The 24,582-nt window shown below is 42.6% G+C and overlaps 1 protein-coding gene across 3 annotated transcripts; it reads right to left on the bottom strand.

Moving 5' to 3' along the window:
* Nucleotides 1-975: 975 nt before the first annotated feature.
* On the bottom strand, nucleotides 976-22,243 carry dicer1 (dicer 1, ribonuclease type III). 3 transcript variants are annotated; one of them, XM_055053336.1, is made up of 31 exons: nucleotides 22,114-22,243; nucleotides 20,803-20,842; nucleotides 20,348-20,403; nucleotides 19,155-19,260; nucleotides 18,855-19,064; nucleotides 18,024-18,186; nucleotides 17,798-17,922; nucleotides 16,703-16,837; nucleotides 16,462-16,622; nucleotides 16,152-16,320; nucleotides 15,426-15,898; nucleotides 14,728-14,860; nucleotides 14,017-14,259; nucleotides 13,793-13,947; nucleotides 13,574-13,706; nucleotides 13,417-13,492; nucleotides 12,656-12,795; nucleotides 12,396-12,575; nucleotides 12,097-12,310; nucleotides 11,549-11,702; nucleotides 11,287-11,469; nucleotides 10,423-10,528; nucleotides 10,173-10,348; nucleotides 9,250-9,883; nucleotides 9,023-9,175; nucleotides 7,963-8,583; nucleotides 6,514-6,769; nucleotides 5,955-6,223; nucleotides 4,590-4,752; nucleotides 4,434-4,509; nucleotides 976-3,726 (listed from the first exon to the last, which is right to left on the bottom strand). In XM_055053336.1, exons 5-31 carry the CDS (start codon nucleotides 18,966-18,968, stop codon nucleotides 3,561-3,563), a joined length of 5,571 nt encoding a protein of 1,856 aa, XP_054909311.1. In that variant the 5' UTR covers nucleotides 18,969-19,064; nucleotides 19,155-19,260; nucleotides 20,348-20,403; nucleotides 20,803-20,842; nucleotides 22,114-22,243; the 3' UTR covers nucleotides 976-3,560. The 3 variants fall into 3 exon arrangements, with proteins under 3 accessions (XP_054909311.1, XP_054909312.1, XP_054909310.1); XM_055053337.1 differs by lacking the exon at nucleotides 20,803-20,842 and having other exon boundaries at nucleotides 18,855-19,085; XM_055053335.1 differs by lacking the exon at nucleotides 20,803-20,842.
* Nucleotides 22,244-24,582: the final 2,339 nt, after the last annotated feature.

The raw sequence follows: 24,582 nt of genomic DNA, 5'->3' as shown, positions 1-24,582 counted from the left end.
TCTGGATCCAAGGTGTTGGTGTTTGGGGTTGTCATTTTGCTAAAGCTTTAATTTAAAGCATAACGCGTCTAAGTTTGATGAATTCAGACGATGTCGTTTTGCTCCAGAAATGAGACTGCATTATGGACTTTGTCCTTTTGGTGCTGATCCCTAACAAATGGCCACAGGTAAGAACATTTTACACCAGTAAAATGTTTTATATTTGTTTATACATTTCTCCTTCCCTCAAATCAAATTTTGAGCGAAGGACTCAGAATAATTTCCAATAATTCAACCCTCATTATATTAGCATGAATAAATAATGACCTCATTAGCCAGACTGTCATTAATAATTAAGCTAAATTTCATGGCTGTTTGGTTTCTTTTACTTTACCACACCTGCTAAAAAACTTTTTCTCCTCAGCAATACAATATAAAATTATTTTTCATTACTCCTAAATAAAAACATTTTAAATAAATTAACATAACAACCATAAAATCAACTTCTTTATTCAAGAATCAATAGAAACAGGTTTGGACAAGAGGTTGTGAGGTCTTTCATTCATAACTGATACATTCAGTCTAAGAGTTGCTGTTTGGATAAACTGAACAATCAGATTCTTTTCTTCCTCTTTCCATGGACCTGAGATCAGCAGCTAAGCTCCTCATCTTCGTTCAGACCGTGACCAGCTGACCTGCGGTCAGTCGGTGACCACATCGGAGTCGTTTAAAACACCAGCTTAACGACGCACAAGAATACGTGGGAAGTGACTGAGTTCAGAGCATGAACCTGCTGCCGGGGCCGCTCTGCGTTCGGTCCCCGGGGCCCGATAAACGTGCTGTGAAGCCCCGGCCTGCTGCTCGCTCCGAGGCAATAAACCTGGTGCTGCTGACGAGCCTCAGAGCCGAGCGAGGAGGTGGAGGAGGAGACGACGGGCGGCCGCCTGAGAGTAAACAGGCCTCCAGTAGAGAATAATCAATTCAGAGAGACCGAGCTGATGATCAGGACTTTATTGGAGATATAGAGAGCTACACAAACAGAAACATCCAAAGGAAACAACAAGGTACAGGTCTCTGTGCTCCATAAGGTGCAGACTGTACACCACTGCAGATCGCTGTTACGTTAACGTTCCTGACGGTCCCGCGAACCGACCCCGGATCAGCCCACAACACGGCGCAGACACCCAGCTCTGCTAGAACTGACCTCAGACCAGCCTCTGCATTCACAACAGTCCATAAAACCAAACCTCTGGAACTGAAGCGGATCCGTTCAGTTACACATCGCAGGCCACCACTGCCCTCTGCTGGAGCTCAGTCACTCAACTTTTCCATCATTCTTGTAAATCCTGCAGCTGGAACATTTAGAGGAGATGGAGCTTCATGGGCACTTTTCTCCAGAACATCAGAACCGAAACCACAAAACAATAATCAGAGTCAGTGATTCCTCAATACTGATAAAAAAAAAAAAACAGTACTTGTTCACTTATAAAAATAAACTTTTCTCACGTTGTAAGAGAAATAATAGTAGTTTCTCCATCAGCATTAAGAAATTATCGACTTAAAACAAAGTTAGACGTCTTAATACAAGTATAGTAAAATATTTGCAAATCAAAGTGACTTGGTAAGATTTAGTGTTTGTGCAGTGAGATGTACGTTTGCTCAGTGAGGTCCAGGAACGCAGCCCAGCGCTGGGCTGAACTGATAAAAACATTCAGGTTCTACTGAAGCTGAAACAACAACCACCATCAGATCTCTTCAGATCAGGAAGAAACTGGAGTTAACCGAGGCAGCTAACTAACCAAACAGGAAATTAACTCGGATCTAACCGGAAAGCATGAGCTGGGTGGAGACCTGATCCAAACAGAAACAGGATCTGACATGAGCTCTCAGCAGTTCTCTGTGGTTGGACTGATGGGAGGACAGCAGATCGGCTTGTTCCAGTGCGGGGTCAGGTGGCGACCTGCAGGAACGTTCACCGGCGGTCCCCTCTTCTCCTTCGCCTGCTCCCTTCCGCTCTGACATGAGGTAAAATATGGTGCCAAGTGCAATGCTCTTTGTGCTACATGTTTAACAAAGAAAAAGGAAACGATGAGAGCCAGGAGGAGGAGGAAGAGGAGGATGCAGAGACGTTTCACTCTCTAGCGTCTTGAGTTTGCAGCGGATCCGACAGGCGACCGCAGGCTGCACTCCGCCGGACCGGGCCGAGCCGACGAGCGGGCAGGAGATGCAGAGACAGAGCGAGGTTACCGCGATGACACATGAGCGGCTTTGAAAACTGAGCGGATCAACGCGCTGAAACGGACAGATCCGTCCAGATTGCTAACCGCCTGTCGCTGGATTCAGAGGCGTTTTCTCCATCACTTCTTCTGTTGGTTCAACTTTTTAAAAATGGAAATATACTGGGAAAATATCTGCCTTTAAATATACAGGAAGTGGAAACTAACCGATTTCCAGCTGCTGATCATCTGTGCAGCCTTACCCTTCAGTGGGTTGAATGCTGGTACACTGTACAAACGTGTCCAGCTGAAATGTCGATGAGTGGAGGATTCCCGCTGGAAGGCACTGAGGAACACGGCTGCAGTGGGCGTCGCAGTCACGGAGCTGAGGTAGAAACCACACGGACCCCAGAGTGCAGCCTGATGACCCCCCGACCCTTCCGCAGCAACACTGATGATGCGTCTGCATGGAGCCAATCACTAACAGCTAACCGGCCCTGCGCCCTCTTCCAACGAGTGAAAAGAGGCGGGGCTTCATGGCGACAGATCAACAAAAGGTCAAACAGGGAGGTATTGTAGTTACAGTGCAAAAAAGATGAGAAGTTCAAGCTTAATACAAAAACATAGCACCAAACAAACAGAAAGGAGACGAGAGATGCATGCAGTTAACTGAGGTATTCATGTAAAAAAACAAAAACAAACAGGGCTTATCGACCACATTTAGCAGGAAGCAATATCAATCAGAGGGAATAAAATCCGAAGCTCCGCAGGAATCATTCGGCCTCAGAACGTCGTCGCTTGTTGGCTCAGCTTTGGTAGATCCGTTGCCAAAACGACCGCGCGTTTCCACAAAAGCCACATGGGACCAACTACAGTAACTGGGAATGTTGGGATTCCTATTTCAGGATATGAGGGCGGGCCTTGGCGTCCGAGGCCGCATCATCATCATCGTGGAGTTCTTGTTTACAGATATATTCTTTTGCTTTGCTACGAAAGGGGATTTTGGTGTCAGAGTGACTGTTCAGGAAACGGGTGACATAAGTGCAAACCGATGAGGAGGCGGAGACGGCGAGCCGAGTTTCGCTCCAACAGAGCTTCGTCCGTTCCGGGGTCGAAGCTTGAGGCTCGTCTCACGGACACAGCAGTACACCAGACCTCTTCAGCCGGGACGATGAAGCACTCGTGATCACACAAAGCACAAAGAAAAGATTGTGTCTGCGCAAACAAACAAAAAAAAAAAAAGTTAAAAAAAAGGGAAAAAAAAAGAAACCGGGATGCGACCTCAGAGTGCTCTGCTGTGGCATCTCTACGGAAACACCGCGCCGTTCTCTCCACTAGGTGCTGATGCTTCGATCTACTGGCAGCTCAGTTGGTTTGGACCTGAGGTTGATTGGCTTTGAGACTGCGCAGAGCTCGGCGGGCCGCCGCCGACTTGGCGATCCGGTAGCTGCGGCCCACTCCTTTGAACTTCCCCTTCCCAACAACTTCCACCGTCACGCGCACCTTCCCGTCGTAGGTTCGCTCTGCTGGGCTGTGAACAGGAACAGAACAAATCCACGCTCACTTTATAACATTAACAACATCTGTTTTTACATACATTTTGTAGTTTCAACATACATTTGATACTTGCATTAAACATTAAAACCATCAATGAAGTACAATTTGAGATGTTTGTTAAAATGTACTTCATTTTATAAAATTTAAAAAGCTGCTTCTGTAGGAGACGTAAACAGTGGAAGTAAGGGGGCGTGGCCTAAATGTACCCTGTACATGTAATAAAGGTTTATTTTCTTACTTCTTAAAGGAATATATCCTTGTTCTAATGTTTAAAGAATAGAATTTGGGTCAATTTGTTTTAAAATGCAACATTTAGTCAAAATCAATAAATTCAACAAAGCTGGCGTTTCAGTTGAAGTCTGCAGATTGACGTCGTCGTACTTTTTATGAAAGCTTGGTTATAAAAAGACGAATACTTTGAGTTCACTGAACATTTCCCATTGTAGAAATATTATTTTACTCAAATTACAAATAAAAAAATCTCCATATGCATCAACCATCAGTTCCAGACAGGACACATTGGTGTCTGTCTTGAACTGCTTTTGGGGGCCACACAGAATCAGTCCAAGGGCCACTAACGGCTCCTAATCCACAGAGTACAAAAATCAATTCATGAATATACTATATAAATATGCTTTTCCCATAAATCTCAGAAGATCCCAGATTTTGGGATTTTCTTACCTAAACTTGGCAGTTTCTGGTTCCATCTCCAGGAGTTCCCGGACTGGAGAGCGAGGAACGTTAGCGGAGAATTTCTCTGGAGGGGAACATTTTCCAGTGATGAGAAACGCGGACAGAAACGAGCCGAAGTATCGAAGACAAACTCAGCAGACTCACCGATGAGAGGCCTCATCATTGGATAGTAGACCTGCCACACCGTCTCGAGAGACATCCTGCTGTCCATGTAGATGGCTCCAGCCAGAGACTCAAAGATGTCCCCCATGGCCTTGGGCACCTCGATGTCCTCCTCCTTCTCTTCGTCTTCTTCGGAGCGTCGCAGCTTCAGGGAAACACAAGCAGCTGTTCAGCCCACAAAACCAGAAAAAACAGGAACTACAGACATTTGAAGGCATAATTAGTACTAATAATGCCTCTGATTAACAAGCCTGATAACAGCAAAATCTATCATAATGTAATAAAGTGGGCTTTAAAACAAAACAAAAAAAAGACTAACTCTGCATTTTATAATAAAATAATATTACATAATGTGGCAGAAAGTAACAAAATTAAAAGATTTCATAAAAATTTTCAAGCGATTATTACATTAACGTGGTTTTAATAATGTTTTATTACATTTTGACACACATTGTGCTGGTACAAAGCTGAAGCTGTTGTTACCGTCACTAAGTCATGTAACTCAGAAGAGTAGATGGCCAAAATCATGAGAAAAGACATTACTAAAATATATAAACTACATAGTGTAATATGAACAGAAGATGTGGGTTTAAACTCGCTCTTTGGAAAATTCAATGACAAAATTCACATTTTTATGCGCCTGTGCTGGGAGATATATGTTTGCGAAAGGCTGTTTTTAAACCTGAAAAGTCTGAAACATAATTTTAATTCAAGATGAACTTCTCAACGTATAAATTAAACAATTCAAATGTTAACAAAACATTACATAATTGAAGAATTCACATTTTTTGCCAAATGTGAAAGGAGAGCGTAGCTCCGGGGATTTACAATCCAGTCTCGAATGACAGCACAGAGTATTTTGATTCCAGAGGTGAAATTGGATGACAACATTTGATGCTACAATTTTAAATGAACATCAAATTTATGCCAAAACTTCATCAGCACCAAATAGAAATTATTATAAAAATGCTAGTGTAAGTTAGCAGCTAACCTCTGGACGTTTTGATCTGGATGATAAATAAATTTCAAATTAATGCAGAAACAGAATTAACATGTCCCTCAACTTTGTGATTTAAACTTCTCAGTCATTAAAACAGTCAATCAACAACATAAAGCAGAGTTTCTACATTTTTTTTACCCTGTCTTATATGTTTGTGTTGTTCCTGAGGCAGAAAACTCCTTCCCAGGAACAACCGGAGCAGATCTGGTGCCAAGTTACTGATTTCCAGGCAAATTAAATCCAAATGCTGGCTTGTTGTCGGTCCTGAACCCTCTGGAACATGAAACGGGTTCCTGTATCGGGTTTCTGGCTGGAGGCCTCCGCTGTTCTCAGTAAAGCGGACTCACCTCAGAGTCCATGCCCTGCATCTCGTCCTTCTCCAGCTGGAACTGCACAAAGTCGTCGATGACGTGGAACAGCTCTGGAGAGATGGCCTTAAAGAACTTGTGGTAGTCGTATTTGACGGCGAGCGAGGCGAAGATGGTGTTGTTGACTAGCGCTGAGCGCAGGTCCGTCAGCACGCCGGGCGAGTGCTGCCGAGGGTCTTCGTAAAGGTGCTTCGTTATGAGGTAGTCCAAGATAGCGTCGCCAAGAAACTCCAGCCGCTGGTAGCAATCTGAGGACAAAGACAAGAGAGCTGGAGTTAGGGCTGAGTGAGATAGATTAGAAATAAAACATCTGACTTTTTTCATACCAGATCTGACTTCTAATTTTAATAATTTTTTTTGTCCACTTTCTTTTCTAAAAACAAAATTACAAGAAATATTTTCAAACAGTTTTTGAGGAGAACAGTGATATCAGGAGAAAAATAGACTATTCTACCAGAAATTAACATTTCTACACTCTTCAAAACAATCTATTTATTCCCCAGCTGAAGTCAGAGTCACCCAGTGACCCCAGTCTGACCTGTGATGGTGTTGTAATGGTAGGAGGCGTGGGTGAAGGCCTGCAGCAGGTAAGCCTTGTTCTGAAACGTGTAGTTGATTTTCCTCTCAAAGTTCTCGAACCCCGAGATGAGGTGCTGCAGCGTGCGCTCTGCGTCAGGATGGTCCAGCATGCAGCGGGGCGGGATCTTCAGCCAGCCGTACATCAGCTCCACGGCTGGAGTCAGAACGGCCGGTACCAGCAGCGCTGTGCGAGACCCCCTCTGCACCGGCAGCACCTGCACACAACAGCAACACCAGAGACAGACAAAGTTTTGCCACACTGATCTGGTTTATGCAGGGGTTCAAACTTTTTCACATGAGCAAACATCGCCATGTCAAACTGATTTACAGCGGAAAAATGTTTAAGGGAATAAAAAGAAACAAAATACAATAAACCAAGTTGCAATACTTGAATTAAATGAGTAAAATAGTCGATTCTTTTGTTGGAAAGAGATGTGTAAATAATCTTAGATCCAAAATACAGGAGGGTTTCAAGGTTTGCTTCATTAATAGAAAGAGAGTCCGCTTTGCAAATTTTTAAAGATCTCTGAAAAATAATAAAACATTATTTAATTCTGAGAAATTAAAAATGCATTAAGCCAAGCCTAATACATTTATTATTAGTCTGCTGGAGTGATGTAGTCCTAAGAGGACAACAAAAGCAGGGTATTGAATACTTTGCAGGAAGAAAACAACTAATTGGATTAATTGATTATTGAAATAATTGTCAACTTTAATAATTGATTAATTGCTAAGTGGAGAATACAGACTAAAACAAGGACAGTTTCTGAAAGAACATACTCAGACCAGTAATTAAGCTAAAATATTTTTTCATCTAAGATATTTAAAAAAAAAAACGGAACTTGGTTTAAATTCTGTACAAAAACAAAACTTCTATTAAGCTCTTTTGTACTGATGTCAAGTCAAGCTTTCCACATGTGGCTGTTGGACGTACCAAACAAACGATTGAGAGTACACTAAAGGAACGCCAAGTTATTGCATTTCAGGCAATAAAGGTTTATTTTCTTACTTATTAAAGGAATGCAATTGTTTTAATGTACGTTTAATATTGCATAAAAAGGTCAAATAAATGTGCAGAATGGGCACATCTTTATTTCTATTTGATTAATCATCAGAATAATCGATTATTTCAATAGCCGTTAGACGCAGCCCTGACACTTTGTGACACTAGCCAACATTTCTCTTGTAAGATTTTAATTTGTCTCTAACATTTTTAGCCTGATTAACAGCAAATATTCTCCATCTGTATCACACACCATCACTGCAGAAGCCGCACTTTGGACACCCCCAACTTAGTCTGTTTAACTCCAGAGTTTCTTCAGGATTATGAAGACCCTGAGGCATAGCCCAGTGTTTCCATATTTTCCTTCACTGATTCCTCAGGTGTGATGCTTATTCCCCGTCTCACCTTGAGGCCCAGCGAGCAGAGGAACATCTGGGCGGCCCGCTCTCCACAGCTGGTCAGGTAACAGCCCAGCAGAGCCTCCACACAGTCGGCGATGCTCTTGTCTGCGATGCACTGCTCCGTGTGCAGGTCGTAGGAGATGGACTGCTTCCCGAGCTCGGTGCCGCAGTTCTCCTCCGACGGGTTCCAGAATCCCACCACGAAGTCGTCCTCCTCACCCGCCTTGCTGGGGTCCAGGTAGCACATGGCGTCCCACGAGCTGTAGTCAAACTCCTCAGCCGCCGTGCCGCAGTGCGCCTGCTCAGAGTGCTGGGCGGGCTTCTTGGGGGCCTTCCAATCATAGGAGGAGTCCACGGAGGGGGAGGAGCCTGGGGCCGGGCTGAGCGGCGGACCGAAGCCGCTGATGGAGATCTTCTTCCCGAACGCACCGGACCCCAGCAGCATGTTGTCGATGAATCGGATGTGCTCCTTGTAGTATTCCAAGTCGTCCTCCATGTTGACTTCGTCCTTCGGTTCGTCCTTCAGCATCAGCTCGTCTTCGTCCACGTCTTCACCATCGTCGTCCCTGTCCTCGTCGTCGAAGTCGTTCCCAGACCGCCCATTGGATACCAGCTCCTCTCTCGCCTGGATGGACAGGAAGCGTCAACCAGGCGGTCAACAAGAGGGTTTCCACAAAAACACAAAATCTCACCAAGGACTTTTGATCAAGTTTCTACTTCAGATATCTTGAAATGACACTAAAACAAACATGCATTCTTCAAGCAAGATAAGAGCTTTTTTAAAGCAAATAATTCCTTAATGTTGATGAAAAAGTACAAGTTCCCCAGGCAGGTTATTTCACTTATCACATGGGAAAAATATCTCGTTTTTATAATAAAAATATCTGCCATGAATATTAAGAAATTACTTCAATCAAGCATCTATATCTTGCTGAAAACCTACTGGTAAGTTAATTTTGTCTAAAATCAGGTGTACTAAGGTATTTGCACAAGAAAGTAGACCAAAAATTCTTGGTGAGACTTTGGGTTTTTGCAGTGCATCGCAGCAGGAAAAAGGCTCCAACCTCCTCCGAGTCCACTCTGTCTGAGCTGCTCTTGTCCTGGTTCACCACGTATCCAGGCGGCAACCAGTTGACCGGAGGGTCAAAGATGGACACCACCATCCGGCTGGGAAGCCCTTTTTTCTTCCCCAGACGGTACAGGTTACAGTTGCTCACCTGTAGAACACAAAGAATGTGAACTGCTCTGATTCCTGGAATCCAACACAGCAGCTGACCTCAGTGTGTCTCACCTTCTTGCTGCGCATGTAGCTGAGCCTCCCTTCGTGTGCATCGGGGTAGGTGCAGAACAGATAGGTGGTGATGGCGTGTTTCAGGAAGGAGTCGCCGAGCATCTCAAGCCGCTCCAGGTTGAAGCCGTCGCTGGCGTTGGACAGAGTCAAGGCCTGCAGGATGAGGCCAGGGTTGGGGCCCAGGTTCCTGGGCGAGTCCGCAGCCCGGGACCCGGCTGTGAGGTCAGGGGAAGGTGCTGTACGAGTGCAGTCTGAGGTAGCTTCATTACTGTGGTGTGAGGTCCTCCCAGAGGTACATTCATGGCTGGGCTGACTGGAGCTGAGGGGCGTCTGCGCAGGAACTGAGGTAGCGTCGTGTTTCCATTCAGAGCTGCCGCCGCAGCCTTGGCAACTGTCATGTTGGTGAAGGTGCTCGTCTCTGTGGCCGTCGTCTGTCACGGTAGTGCCGTTAGTTAGGTTCCCCGCGCAGGGCCCCTGTGCAGGGGCTAGGAGGGGCCCCTGGTGACTGCTGGGAAGTGCTAAGAAGGTGAGATTTTGGTGCTTACAATCAACTTCTTCACTGCAGGATTCAGGACAAGGGCAGAGCGTTTTTATGTCGATGGATCTCTTCCAGCCAAAGTCCAGGTTTGGATACCTGCAGACGGAGCAACCTGGCGTTACAGAGATCAGGAGCAGCTGAAATAATCTCGTAAAGAACTCTTAACACTGAATTGTGTGTTAAATAACACACAAAAAAAAAAAAAAAACACGACCCTCATGCCGTTGATACGGGAGGAAAATGTGCAAATTATTTTTTCCTTTTAGTATTTATAAAGAATGAACACCAGGAGGCGCCAGTTTCCTTTTCACCGGTGCAGATAGAGATCACTGATATTCCTATCAAACGTAAGTGAAGTTCTATGGAGGCGGGTCTGCCGGGTCACCTGAAGTCGGGGGGGAGGGTCTGCACCCCAACTCCAGCTTCGGTGGCAGTCTGGGCTCGCAGCTCCTCGGCTGTTAGCAGGCAGTGGAGGCGGTACAGGATGCTGGGCAGACACACGGCTTTCCTCCAAAGGGAGGCGGGAATGGGATGGATGGCACACAGCTCTGGAACCAGAATCTAACACCAGAACAGTAATGAATCAGGGTGAGCAGCTTTCAAAACACAAACGATGAACACACTGCAGATTCTACCTGTTTGTTCTGCAGGCTCTCCCACTTGGCCTTCCTCTTCTCGGCGCTGCTCAGTGGCAAAGCCTTCCCCTTCTGGTTCAGGTGTCGGGGAGTCAACAGGTTGAGTCTAAGGACAGCAGAGATCCGGTCAACTGGAGCGCAGCAGAAACCAGGCTGAAGAGTTTCTACTTTCAAATAGTATTTTGATAAAGTGGATGATGTCAATATTCCCTGATAGCTGCAACTTTTCTCAGCAGAAAGATTGCTACATGTTGTTGAAAAATGTAAAGCAGGGTTAGGTTATAAAACTATATGCCAAGTAAAGACGCTGATGCAGATTATCAATTAAAGAGATAATCTAAAATCGATTAATCTTACAGATCAAGTAACAAATCACTGATATCTGTTGTATTAAAAGGTCTGATCTTCTTTCCTTAACATAAATGCCTAAACCTTTCATAATATACTGAATTTAAAATAACAATTTTGTGTCAGTTTTATTAAATGCTAAAGAGAAAATTGTGGTTTTCTCACATTATAAAACAAAGATGCATTTATAAAATATAACAAAACAGGAACCTCTTAAGTTTATGAGTAGAAAACTAAAATTTGAAAAGAATAAATTCCCTAGGAATAGAGAGATGTTCATACAGATATACCATGTGTGGTTCCTGTTGAGGGAATATTAAAGCTACACTGGGGGAAAGAAGGAATCACTTATTGAAAGAAAACCATAAATTCTGTTTGTAGTTTATAACAAGCCATAAAAGACAATAAAAAGAAGGCACTTTTTCCAGTGTCGATACTGGTAGTGTGTCAGAAATGGGAACGTTAAAGATCAGAACGCAAATGAAGTAAACATGAACAGCTGCAGGAGAGCTTCACCTGGACGAGGTGTGGTCGACATCCAGGAGCGGCTGGTTCAGGTTGGACAGGTCCAGGTTGTATTTTGTTTTGTAATACTCGGCAAAGGTCTCGTACTCCGGCGATGGGAACTTGCTGAGCGGCGTCAGGTCGGTGTAGACGTCAGCGACGTAGAAACGATGTGGCTGGTCGAAGTTCCGATACCTGAGGAGGAAACGACGGACAGCTGTTCAGCGTTTCACGTCGGCTCGGTGTGAAACGTTCAGAGAAAAGCTGGGCGTACCTTGGAATGATCACAGCATCCTGGTAGTCCTCCAGCTTGAAGATGAAGGGGTTCTGCTTGGTGTACTTAGTGGTAGGAATGCCTGTTCGGGCCTCAGACTTCTCAATGTCCTCCATGAACATAAAGTCCATATCCAGAGTGTCGGAGTCTCCAACTGAAGCAAAAGAGGTGGGATGAGGTCAGGTGATAAAAGCAAAATCTCAGATTTTTTTCCAAGTCAAATACAATTTAAGACTGATTTTTTTCCTAGCTTTCTTTACTAAAAAAAAGAAATTATAAATGAAAATGTTTTGAAAAACTGCGTTTCTGCAGGTTTCACAAACTCAAATTTAAGACTTTTTAAGATCATTTTAAGACCATTAGCAACAGAATTTAAAATGTTTGCACTAACCCATGATAGACACAAAAAAGCTAGCTAGCAGTCGTCTCAAGTCACTGAATGTAATGAATGCAATGAATGATTTCTGAGTGCGACTCAAATGTCTGACATTAAAACTATTCAAATGATTAATCGATTAAATGAATTTATCGAGCGAAGGAGCACTCACCAACATTCAGAGGTAGAACGCAATAAGCTGAGTCAGCCAGCGTGGGTTTGAACTCCAGTGCAGGTTTCTCCAGGCGGAGGATGTGGGAGAAGATGTACTGATGCATGCGAGTGATGAGGTCCAGCTGGACAGAGCTGAGCGTGAAGCCCGACTTCTGCAGTTCGATGGAGATTGTCACCTCACCCGAGCGGGTGTACACCGGGAAATGAGGAATCTGCAAAAGCCATGGACACACAAATCATCAGGATCCCAGATGGGAGGATAGAATATTTCCAGGATCGGTGCAGATGGAGACGTACTCGAGGTATGGGTTTGGCAGTCAGGATGCCGAAGCACCGAGTCGTGTCCTCAGGGGGGTACAGCTTTCTCCTGCGGAAGTTCAGCTCATCGGGCAGCGGCGTGGTAAGGACCATCCCGATCACATATAGGAAGTAGGTCTGCTCCGGCAGGGCATAGCTGTCCTGCAGACACTCGGGTATCTGCAGAGGAACAGGGAGTGTCACTGTTTATAATCCAGATCTGATTTACGACGAACCCAACGGAAAGCAGAGGAACGTACGGCTTTAGGGTAGCACTGCCTCCTCTTGGTGGAGCCAGGTCGACCCGGGACATTGGTCTCCTCCTCATCATGGAGGTCTAGCTCCTCCTCGTACTTCACCGTTTCTTTCCCAACAGGCATCAGGTGGTCATCCAGCTCACCTGCAATACAGTACAGAACAGGATGAGCCGACTGATCCAAATCCGCTTTTCTGACTAGGGACGTATCCAAATCAATGGGATATTAGATTAAAATTAGTTCCAATCGATTTACTAATAACATCCACCTAGATCTTTGAGGGACTTCGTGTTGTAGTTTGGCCACCATTGATAAACAACTTTGATTTCAAGGGCTGTCGTGGTGTCAATGCTCTTCATGGAGCGAAGCTTTAACATTCCTTAAAGAGCTAACTGATGGTACTTATGCGTGAACATTTCTCTCTTCTTGTTTCACATATTCTATTCGTTTCATCTTTTATTTTTCTATTCTGCAAACTAGGAGGTTCCTGTTTTGTTATATTTTATAAAAATGTTTTATAATGTGAGAAAACCACAATTTTCTGTTCATTCAGTCTGTATTTAAAACAGCAGACAATGTTAGTTTTCAGTTGTTTAAGTTAAAATAGTGTAATTTTTTTCATTCATCAGAAAAATAACATGTTTTTACTGTTAATCCTATTTGTGACTTGAAAGACAGTTGACCCTCTTGATTCAAATTCATTGTTAGTCGATCGACAAGATCAATCCCCTTTTGCTTAACTCATTAATCAATAACTTGTTTACCTATTTTATGGAGTTTTTCACAGCAGAGCAGTGCAACAGCTTTCTCAGCCAGCCGGGCGCAGTTCATGATGGGACCCTGAACACACACAGACGCGTCAATATGACCAAGAGGTGGAGCTAAAGTTCAGCAGAAGAACCTGCAGGGAAGCAGCTGCACCTTGACGGGGACTCTCAGAGGAGAGTTTATGGGTAAGAAGAGGGTGGACTGGAAGCGTCCATCGCCCGTCTCCACAGTTTTACATTTGGGAGCGAGGTGTGTGAACGGGTCGCTGGGCAGCCGAGCGCAATACCTGAGAACCAGAGGAAAAAAACAAAACACTTTAGCACGAGTTCTTTGTTCAGAACCAACATAACTGTGGAGACCTGAGGGAAGGACCTGTTGATGTGTCCGATGGCCGTGTTGATGGTGACCCGAGGGCCTCCGTCTTCAGACCGCAGGACATATGGAGGGAGGAGGTTATCGTCGTCCAGACTCTGGTCTGCCTCAAACTCTCCTGCCTCCACGGACTTGGAGCATTTATTCCTCAGGATCTGCTCAGGGGAAAGTCACAATACCGTCAAGTTTTCCTCCTCATCGTTTTAAAATCAGATGTAAACTACCTTCTCGATGGCCTTGTAAGTGGTCAGATCCTCCTCAAAGCTCTTGGTCCTTTCAGAGTCGGCCAGCATGATGTAATTGGAGACAGGGGCCCGGGCTCGGCCCTTGGACTGGACGTAGGACCTGTACTCTGTAGGCAGGTCAAAGCGGACCACAAGGTTGCACTTTGGAATATCCACACCTTCTTCTACGATGCTGGTGGCGATCAGCAGGTTGGTTTCGTGAGCTCTGAACTTTCTGAGAACCTGCAAGGAGAAGATGGTGGATGGGATTATTTGTAAATAAGTTAACAACGGTAGATTTAGTTGATTTATTTTCCCCCGGTTTTAGTCAGTCACCAAAATAATTTAGAAAAGTTGTTCTTTATTTTGCTTTAAAAATCAACCATGTCATGTAGTTGGGGTATCTACCTCCAGTGAATCAAAGTCCAAACAACAGTAAACTGTCAACATCTACATAAATACTATATTTTCTTTAAAAAATTGACCTATTTTTTATTATTTAAAAACATTTTCCTCCACCACTCTGGATGCAGTCTGCAGCTTTAATGTGCGTCTCTGCATGTGTGCGGTTGGTACACCTGCAGAGTGCAGCTCCACTCAACTTTCTAAATAACCAACCAAACATTGTTGATCAAAAGCTAATTTCCACCTGCTGCTCTGCTGATTTCAGAGCAGAATCAAGAACCAACATGGCGTGAGACACTGGTTTACCTCCTCCTGTTTCCTGAACTCCACCTCCATCTGCTTGTTCCTCGGCTGGTTCTTCCCGATGCTGTGGCCGGTGATGAAGTTGCTGCTGATGTAAGCCAGCTCCGGGTCCTGCTTCCCTGCCTCTTTGATTAGACTACAAACACAGACTTATATGTTGGTCCTCAACGAGTTTTACAGCAAAAGAAAAATATCAACTTATCCATTCATTTTCTGAAAATCGATAAAAAACTGAATTTTAAATACATTAACAGATGCAAATAAACAACTCGATTGATCATTTAGATAAAAAAATAAACAATTCATTGCTTAAAATTGAGGAAATCTGAACCAGGTGAAGCTTAAATTATGCCACTTGAGGAGTTCTGACTAAAAAAGGTGGTTTTTATCCTAAATCACAAAATCTATTTTACATTTTTGTCCTTATTACAGGTGTGAATATGTTGAGGTTTTTTGTTTTGTTTTGTTTTCAGAAAAAGGCCTTTTTTTGAGTCTGTGTCCTCCAGTCAGCAATTAATGGATTTCAAATTTTTTCACAATTATTTCAATATTTGATTAATCACAATTGATAATTTCAGCCCAAGTAAGGGCTGTTCAGCTGATCAAATAAACCCACTGAGTCTCATTCAGTAAATGAAAAAGCAAATGAAGAGAATCACTAATGAAAACTATTAAAAAATTTAAAGTCTGGATCATCGTACCGGTTCAGAACGACAGCTGTGTAGCGCCGCTCCACGAAGATGATCCCACACAGGATGTTGGTGAACGGGGAGGGAAAGTTGGCCTCTGGCCTCTCTTTGGCCTCCACCTCCTCATCCTCGTCCTCATCCTCCGAGTCGCTCCACGACACATAATTGTCCTGGTTGCGGTTGTTGTACCACTCCACACTCTCAAACTGCTGGCGCTCCAGCGGCTTGTACTCGTGCAGGATCTCAAGCAAGCGCAGCACCTTCGGCGTGACAAACTTGAGGTCCAGGGAGGCGGGGGAGAAGTGCTCCTCGCACAGAGCGTGCACCTTCCGCAGGATGGTGTCGGTGAAGAGCAGGAACTTTCTGTTGAGCTCCTCCTGTTCATGTTTGATGTACTTCTGCAGCTCTCGCACCATGATACCTGCAGCCTTGTCTGCACACCAAGGACCCAGAACCAGCAACACGGCCCGGCAGTCGCTTAGGATCTGCAGAGAAATGGTCAGTTTATACAAAAAGAACCAGAAAAACAAAAAAGTAGTGTTGCAAATAAAAATTATTTTAATAATCGATTAATCTGATAAAAAAAAAGGCACATTCTGCACATTTTTTTATTTAACTACTTAATTTAAATGATACTTTCATCACAATTAATCTGATCATTTGTTCCAGAACTACAAAGAGCTGCTCGTTTCTCATTTTCAGAACCAAAACTAGGATCAGAAACGTCTTTGGTCTGACCTGTTTGGAGATGAACGTGGGATCTCTGTCCTCTCTGGAAAACGGGATGTTGCAGTCGTTGAGGAAGAGGAGCGCTTCATCCAGCTCCGCTTGCAAATGGGATGAAAGGCCGCTCCTGTCCACGTAGGGGCCGCAGTCCAACACCACCTCCCTCGGCTGAGACGTGTACCTGAAACATGCAGCGAATGTTAGATTTTAAAGATTTGGCTGTAAGTTCTGTTTGAGCCTAAAGCATTCAGTATAACTAAACCTCAGTTCTGATGAGGCCCAATCCCACTCAGCAAAACTGTTCAATTAATATAATTCCCACCTGTCGAGGACCACCAGGTCAGTCGCCGTTTCAGCATTGCTTTTCAGGATTCTCTCAAGATTCTGAATCTTCTGCTCCAGTTCGGATGGGTCACACTTCCCATTGAGGATGGAAGCAGTGAGGCCCAGTATTCGTGGTCCACAAGTGCATTCCTCAAACAGCTGCACCCACACACAGAAAGAACAACCATGTTGGCACAGAGTTCCCCGTGAGTGGCTAAGCTTACTGGGAGAAGCCTCACCTTCATGATGTCACAGTAAGGGTGCTCTGTGATCGCCAGGTGACAATCATCGAACACCACCAGGTTGATTTTAGACAGAGGTAAGATCTTGCTCCTTAGAACATGAAGGAAGATGTGGCATGTCATCACCAGCACCTGAGGAAGGAGAAAACTGTTCAGAGGACAGAATCTGAGCAGCATGAACGGAAACAACTTTGCAGCCCAGGCAAAGAATATAGTAATACAACTATGGCTGAAGGATAAATTGTTTTTATCAATTAATCAAATTCTTCGTTTTTGAATTTCACTTTTGGAAAATCTGGAGTTTTTCCTCCATAGTTCAGAGTGATGCCAGCACACCCAGAGCCGCCATTTTGTTTGGCAAAGCTTCTGTTTATTTGGACCTTGAATTCTGGTCGACTCTATGACAGACTATTAGGGCCACACTATGATTTTTAATTACGAGAATAAAGTCAAAATGATGCAAGAATAAATATGCAATATCACACAAATAAAGTTATTTTTTGAGTACTAGAACACAAAAAATAAAAAATTCAAAAGAGTAATATTGAGCATCTTGTTAATTTATACTTTGGTATAAATCTTACAAATAACATTTTGTACAAATACTTCCATTTTTTAAAGCATAGGCATCACATTATTATCAAAAGCAGGACTTTGAGAAAATTGTACAACTGAGTCCATTTTGAAAAAAGAACCACATGAACTCAGGTGCTCATGTCAGATCCTAATAATTTTATTGAAGCTTTCTTATCAACTAAACTTTGCATTTAATTTAAAGAAGACTTTTTTCTGGCAGCTAATTTTCTGAATATAATAAACAAAAACTCTCAGAGGCCCTAATACTCTGTTCTACAACAAACAGAAGAGATGATTGAAATAAACGGCACTTTTTGAAAATACTTTGTCATTTCTTTTTTAGAGAAGAAAGCAAGAAAAAATGTTTTTATTAAAATTGGAAATCGGATCTGGTATGAAAATATTTGAGATTTTATTTTAAAGTCATATCACTCAGCCCTAAATATGTGTGATGTTCATAATAGCCCACTGTGAAACTATCTTGGAGCTGATTTTCCTACAGTAAAAGACGAGCACCTGATTTGTGGATATCTCCTGACTCCATCTCTGATCCGACCAAGCTGACGCCTCCTTCCAGTACTCCCCCACCTGGAGGTCCGAGTGAGTTCTGACAGCAGCCGCTTGCTGAATTACAGACGACACTATATAAAAAAAAATTTCATAAATAAAAAAGTCATTCTCTGTTAACCAACCAATCAGATTTTAACCTTAAAACAAGTGAAACAGGTGTTTTTCGGTTTACCTGAATTCACCAGGAAAACTGTCCTTTTGGCATTTTCCTCGTAGCTCCCTCGGATTTGGTGGGAGAGCTCTTTAGTTAGGAGTACTGCAATAAATGTCTTCCCTGAGTCTGTGTTCAAGCAGACGATAGTGTTGCGTTCAAGAGCTGCTTCGAGAAGTTCGACCTACAGACAACAATCCAATCAGGTAAAAAGGTCATGAATGCTGAACATACACTTTTCCCACATTAAGATTCAAGCACTTTTCAAAGTGGGTTTTTAAACTTCTTCATTACCACACTTTGGAGAATAAACTAAAAAAAGACGGTTTCAATTCACTTTTTACTGTTAATCTCTCGTGACAGTGCTGACATTCTAAAGCATGTTTAGAAATAACTCACACACACCATACACACCTGACTGATCAGAGAACAAAACACTAACAAAATCCTCCAATTTCAAAATGATTGTTTAACATATAAAACGTAGGAAATGTTTAGCAAAACAGATCAATAAGCCATTAGGAATAATTAAACAATCCAAACAAATTGTGTTAAGGTAAATTACCATCCTGCTCAAATTAAACTCTTAAGTACAACATAAAAATAATCTTCTTGCTTAGTTTTCTGGTTTTTAAGAAATAGAAATCATTTTGGTAATTCTAACCAACCTAAGACAAGAAAGGTTTGGTCTGATTTAAATTCAGACATTGAGATAAAAATGTACCTGTGTATTTTTATAAGGTGTAAAAAAATACTTCAAAATGAAAGCGCCCAAACAAAAATTAAGGCATCGAAACGAAGCCTGGAGTTTCACTGCATTACGGGAAATTCAGGAAGGAGCAGAGGGCTTGCCTGATATTTCCTGGGCGTGTAGATGTTGTCATGGATGGCCTCCTGCTGCCACGGCAGACCAAAGAAGGGCCCCATGGGTGAAGTAGCAGGGGTGACGAGCTGCAGGCCTGCCATGCTTCACTGAGCTGAGCTGGAGGTGGAGGTGAAGGGGCTGCGCTCCTCCAGACGTCCACTTATCTCATTTCATCTTCCCCTCTTGACTGAAGATCACTAACAGGACAGAGGAGAACACTGATGAAAACCTAAGGAAAATCTTATTCCAGATTAATCCAGACCAGATTAAACAAGGAAGATACTCACAGGTAACAGCTGAGTTTATCGACGGGCAGAGAACAGCTAATCTGGGCTTCATGGTAACATTTCCGTTCAACTCCTGATTCTCTCCTTCATTTAGGTGGAAACAGACCTAACAGAATCACAGTGCAGAGTTATCCTCATATATTCCATACGCTCACAGGGACAGCCACACTAAGCCTGGAAACATTTAGCTCTTTCAAAAGTGATACAACTGCATGTCCACACATTAAAACTTCCAATCTTAAATGTTTTAGAACAGGGAAGGAGCAGAGGGCTTGCTCCTGGTCCTCGAGGACCGGACTCCTACAACTTTTAGATGTATCTCTACTTCAACACACCTGAGTCAAATAATGAGATCTTTAGCAGGACTCTGGAGAACTTGACTGCATTTAGGAGGTGATTCAGCTGTTGGATTCAGGTGGGTTGGACCAGGGAGACATCCAAAAGATGTCTCCCTGGTTTAGACGATATAAGAATAGTATTCATAATATTTTCTGCAGTCTTATTTCCATGAGTGATCATAAATTACTTATATGAAGAGCAGAAGCAATGTCATGCTAGTTTTATATGGACCGTTCACTGTTCTTTTTTTAATACAACACAATTTACGACTACTATTTAAAAACTGTTCAAGCAAGAAACTGGCAGAAAGGAAAAAATGGTAAAATATGCAGCAAAGATGCTCAGAGAATAAGCTGAACCCAACAATAAGCAGAAAATATGGAACGTATGCGTTACTACAACACAGTCAGTAACATTTGCAAAGACTCCTATACAAGTTTTGCCTCCAGGACTTCAGACTGATGATCGACCTGGTTTAAGGTCAACAATCCAGTTCAATTAGAATTAAAAATGGTCCAAAATGGTAAAATATAAAAGATAAAACATGGGGTTACAGTTATTAATAATAGCCATAATTAATAGGTCAACAGAAATATTTCACATCTGTCCAGATGTTGAAATGATAAGACAAAGTCCCATTATTTTCAAGACAGTGAAGTATCCAGGTTGACGTCACAATGAGTGTTGCCGTCAACCTGGTTCTCCTCAACTTTGGTGCGTTTACTGATCAGAGAAAAAAATGTGACTGACAATTTTTGATCAGGCGGTCTCTGGTGAAGCAGATTAAGCAGAAAAATTGCCTGACCTTGAACACAAGACAGTATTTTAGTGATTTTCTAGAGCGAACGACTCACCGGTCAGAATGGTTCACAAGACAGCAGTCAGACTGAATCCTGCAGGTCTGCACTAACTGCAAAGAAAGAGGAGTTGTGAGAAGAACATTTCAGGTTACTTCTAAAACAACGACACTAAAGGACCTGATGAAATTGACTCCATCAATAACCTATAAACTCGTCGTTTTGTTTTGCAATGAAGAAGGTTAGAGCACAGCCGTGTTAGATCGACCAGCTCTCAGGGGTTCTGGCAGCTCGGTCAGAACCAGATTATTTCTGTCCTGTCAGTTAATTATTTACAAGCTTTTTTTATGTAACGATGAGAATCAGCAGCCAGATTTAATCAACATTGAACTGATGATGTTCTGTTAGTCAAATCGCAATCCTACAGCGATTCTAAAGATCTTCACAGTCCTGATGTGTGGAAACATTATTCTGACACAGTTTGGTTTATTTCTGTTTTTTTTTTTTTTTACCTTTTTTTCCAAGTTGAACTAACGACCCATGCATCCCTGACTGCAGAAACAAAAGTTTCACAATTAATAAGACAGAAAATTCAGAGCAGATCAGAATCAGAAGACCTGGGAGGTCTGGAAGGTTGCTGCTGGACATCAAATGTTCTTCAGGCGATAGAAGACCGACTTTGTAACTGTCTTTATGTGACTCTGGATGTTCATCTCTGAATCCATCAATACACCCAGAGTTCAAGCCTTATCTGTAGTTTCTGGCTGTAATAACTGAAGCTGCCAGATGACTAAATCGTTACACTTTGGGTCCAAAGATAATAACTTCAGTTTTGTTTCAGTCCAGCTGGAGAAAGTTACAGCACATTGATTTGTCCTAAGCATCTGTTCAGTCTCCTAATGACACACTAATGTAGAGCTGTGGATCGCCTGCGTAGTTCTGGAAACCGGATGTCCCTGCCAAAATAAGTGGGAATAGACAAAAGATAAGCCAAAACTGAACTATATGGTGTATCCCTCCTGGAAGGACATATCCTGTGACCCAATAGGAGGAGCTGGAGAGAGTTATTTGGATAATGTTACTGGGCAAATCTGTTACATGGGCACCTAAATAACAACGTGTTGGTTCATTTAGATCTCAAGAAACTGGGTCAATATGGGGAAAAGTGCAGAATATTTCTGATCTATCTGATGCATCTGGATTTAAATAAAATCCCCTATTATTATTGATCACTAACAGATGAATGGAACTTGAGTTTCAGTTCCTATTCACCTGGTTTAAGTAATGTGTTTACCTGCTGATGTCACCTGTCAGTGATGTTCAGGCAGGAAAGAATTGATTTATATCTGTGGGTGAAAGCAGATATAAATCAGACTGGCCCGGGATCAGAACCAGGGGTTCCGCCGAACCTAAAATAACGCTATGGCCCCCCAGCCGGTCTGGGACTCAAACCATGAGTCCCTCGATAAACCGGGAACAGAACCAGGACTCGAACTGGGATCTGCGATAATAGCTTATAGCCTAAACTGAACCAGAACCCCTCAACCGAACCTGGTCAAGAATGTTAGCAATGCTAGCAGGTTAAAATGTTTTTGACCCCGTCTGGTTCCGACCCGGTTCGTGTTGGTGCTTTTTTGTCGACTAGACGTGCCTGTGTGACTGGACCAGAAGCAGGCCCCGAGTCCCCCAGCGTGGGGACGGCCCCGCACCGCCACGCTCCTCCATCATCATCATCATCCTCATGTCAGTGGGCTAACAGCTAGCAGGGCCGCTGTGTAGCGCAGAATATTCCAGAAACACCGAACAGACACGCAGAAACTCACCCGTGGAGTTAAATCCTTCTGATTGTCCCAATAAAAAAACATTTGAACTGGCTCCGTGGAAATCCTCGTTGTCATCCAGGCTCGGTGTCCCGGTTTGTGGCTAGTTGTCCACGGGGGACCACTTCCTTTGCCTGGGCCTCTGCTGCGCTAAATTATTTACGCTATCTGCGCAGCCGTAGTTGTTCAGCCCGAACGCTAAACTACGTAAGTGGACCAGAATAGGCTTCCTGCGTACGGAGTTCACCCGCCTCAGACGGAAACTGCACATTCCAGAGGTGTAGAGAGATTATTTAGGGCCCAGGGAGGCCCCTAAAACACTGAAAATATCTCGGAAATAAAAACGAAGGTTCTGAAAACAACAATGATAATAAGTAACAGAGATTAAACGAGGATGACACAATTATTTTTTTTGCTCCTTTAAAAATGAAATATTTTGAAAAGTAGTTTTTCCCCCCAATATATAAACTGTGCTAATTAAATATTTAAATTATAATGAATTACATTAAATTAAATTAAAGAATAATTAAATAACTTTAAAAAAGGACCATAATCACAAAATAAAAATAAGTGGTTTAAATAGAAGTGTTAATTATATTAGTATTGCTGTCAAGAGCAAATATACATAATTTAAAGTATTATAATTAATAGCAGTTAATATTTACAGAAGTAAAAAAAAACTATGGAGGCACCATCCATCCATTGAGTATACCCACTTCATCTTGCAAGATTGCCAGGGGCCTATTGCCAGCAGGCATTGCCCTGCAATGGTCACCAGTCCATTGCAGGGCAAAACACAAAGACACACAGACATATTATAAGGACAGTTCAGAGAGACCAATGAACTTAACTTGAACTGTGGGACTAAGCTGGTGTACCCTGAGACTAGTAAAAAAGACTCCAGGCTGTGATTCAATGTCACAGCCTTGTACAACTCCTCCAAGGTAAACTTTATAGATCTGGATTAAAAACCATAACATCCAAATTAAGATGAGAAGATGCATTGTTGTTTAATTTGACAAATTCAAACAAAATTACATTAAAATTGACTCCTCTGTGGAACAGATGTTAGCACTATTCAGTACACAAAAATCTGTTTTGTGCCATCCTCAGTATATTTTTTTTAACATGTGATTCTTTACCTTGACACATTTCTTATATCAGACAGACATTGTCACCTTTTAGGGGATCCAGGTGCCTCTGGTGTTGCTGTTTTTTTTTGTTGTTTTTTTGTTTTCCATCACATCACTGCTTCAAACTGGTTCCACAACCCTTTCTTACTTTAGCATTGTGATTATGGCCTGTGACTGCATCCCAAAATGGAGCAAGGGCGTAACATTTCTGGGTTAACTTCATTGCCTCTCCTGCTGATTGCCACATATAAAGAACAAGTAAATTACAGATTAAGAAAACGATATAAAGGAGGCTTGACATCATTTTGTACATTCAGTAGTTTTGTTCAATTGTCAGTAGATGGCACCATCAAACTAATAAAACAATTTTTATTTTCATTTCAGACAAAAAATAAACTATGAGCAGTGGAACTCCCATCAGAAAGCAGCTGCATTTGACACAAAGAGGAGGAGAGACTCAGTTTTTATATTGCTAGTGTACACTAAAAATCATGGAAAATGTTTGCTGGAACATAAATCATCTTTGTGATTGAATACGCTATGCATTGCTCCTAATAACTAACCTGCATATTCTCTCTGTATTTTTAAGCATCCCATATCTCCAAATGTTTGATGGTGTTATGTTGGCTCCCAGTCTCAATCCATCCCCATTATTTTGTTTCTTTGTTGTAGATTCAACAAGTTCCTTATTGGCCAGACGCAGATTTGCTGCAGATTGTTCGACTTCTCATTTCATGTTTTGAATCTCCCATTCCGTCACTTCCCAAAGACGCTCTGCTGGATTGAAATCTGGTGACTGTGGAGGCAATGCATTACAATTAACTCATTCAAGAAACCAGCGAGAGATGATTGGAGCTTTGTGGCATAATGCACTAATGTTTGTGACAATATTCAAGTAGCCTGTGGGGTTTCAACCATGTTTGTGTCGGTACTAAAGTATCCCAAGAAATCATTCGTCACACATTATGCTACCACCATCAACCTGAACCATTGTTGGATGGAGTCATGCTTTTATGTTGTTTACAACAAAATACTGATCAGCAGTTTCCTAGCTACTCAGACCACCTAGTCCTGCACCGATGCACCTTTAAAGTCACCTTAACCCCATTTCTTCTCCCATCCTGATGTTTACCAAACTATTTTCATCACGTCTAGACAGCTGAATATTTTGAGATGTTGCCATGTGATTGCTTGATTGAGTAATTGTGTCAGCAAACAATTGAAATATAATTTTAACTGCTAGTTCATATTTTTAGTTAATATGTTCCTCTAGTGCTCCACCTAGCACCTTTCAAACTTTCAAAATGTGCTAAAGAAATATGAAAATATTTCAGTGGAC

This window comes from Poeciliopsis prolifica, unplaced genomic scaffold (assembly GCF_027474105.1).
Source record: "Poeciliopsis prolifica strain line A6 unplaced genomic scaffold, Auburn_PproV2 SCAFFOLD037, whole genome shotgun sequence".
Taxonomy (NCBI): Eukaryota; Metazoa; Chordata; class Actinopteri; order Cyprinodontiformes; family Poeciliidae; genus Poeciliopsis; species Poeciliopsis prolifica.
The sequence above is the reverse complement of the archived record's forward strand: the minus strand, read 5'-3'. Positions and strand labels throughout refer to the sequence as shown.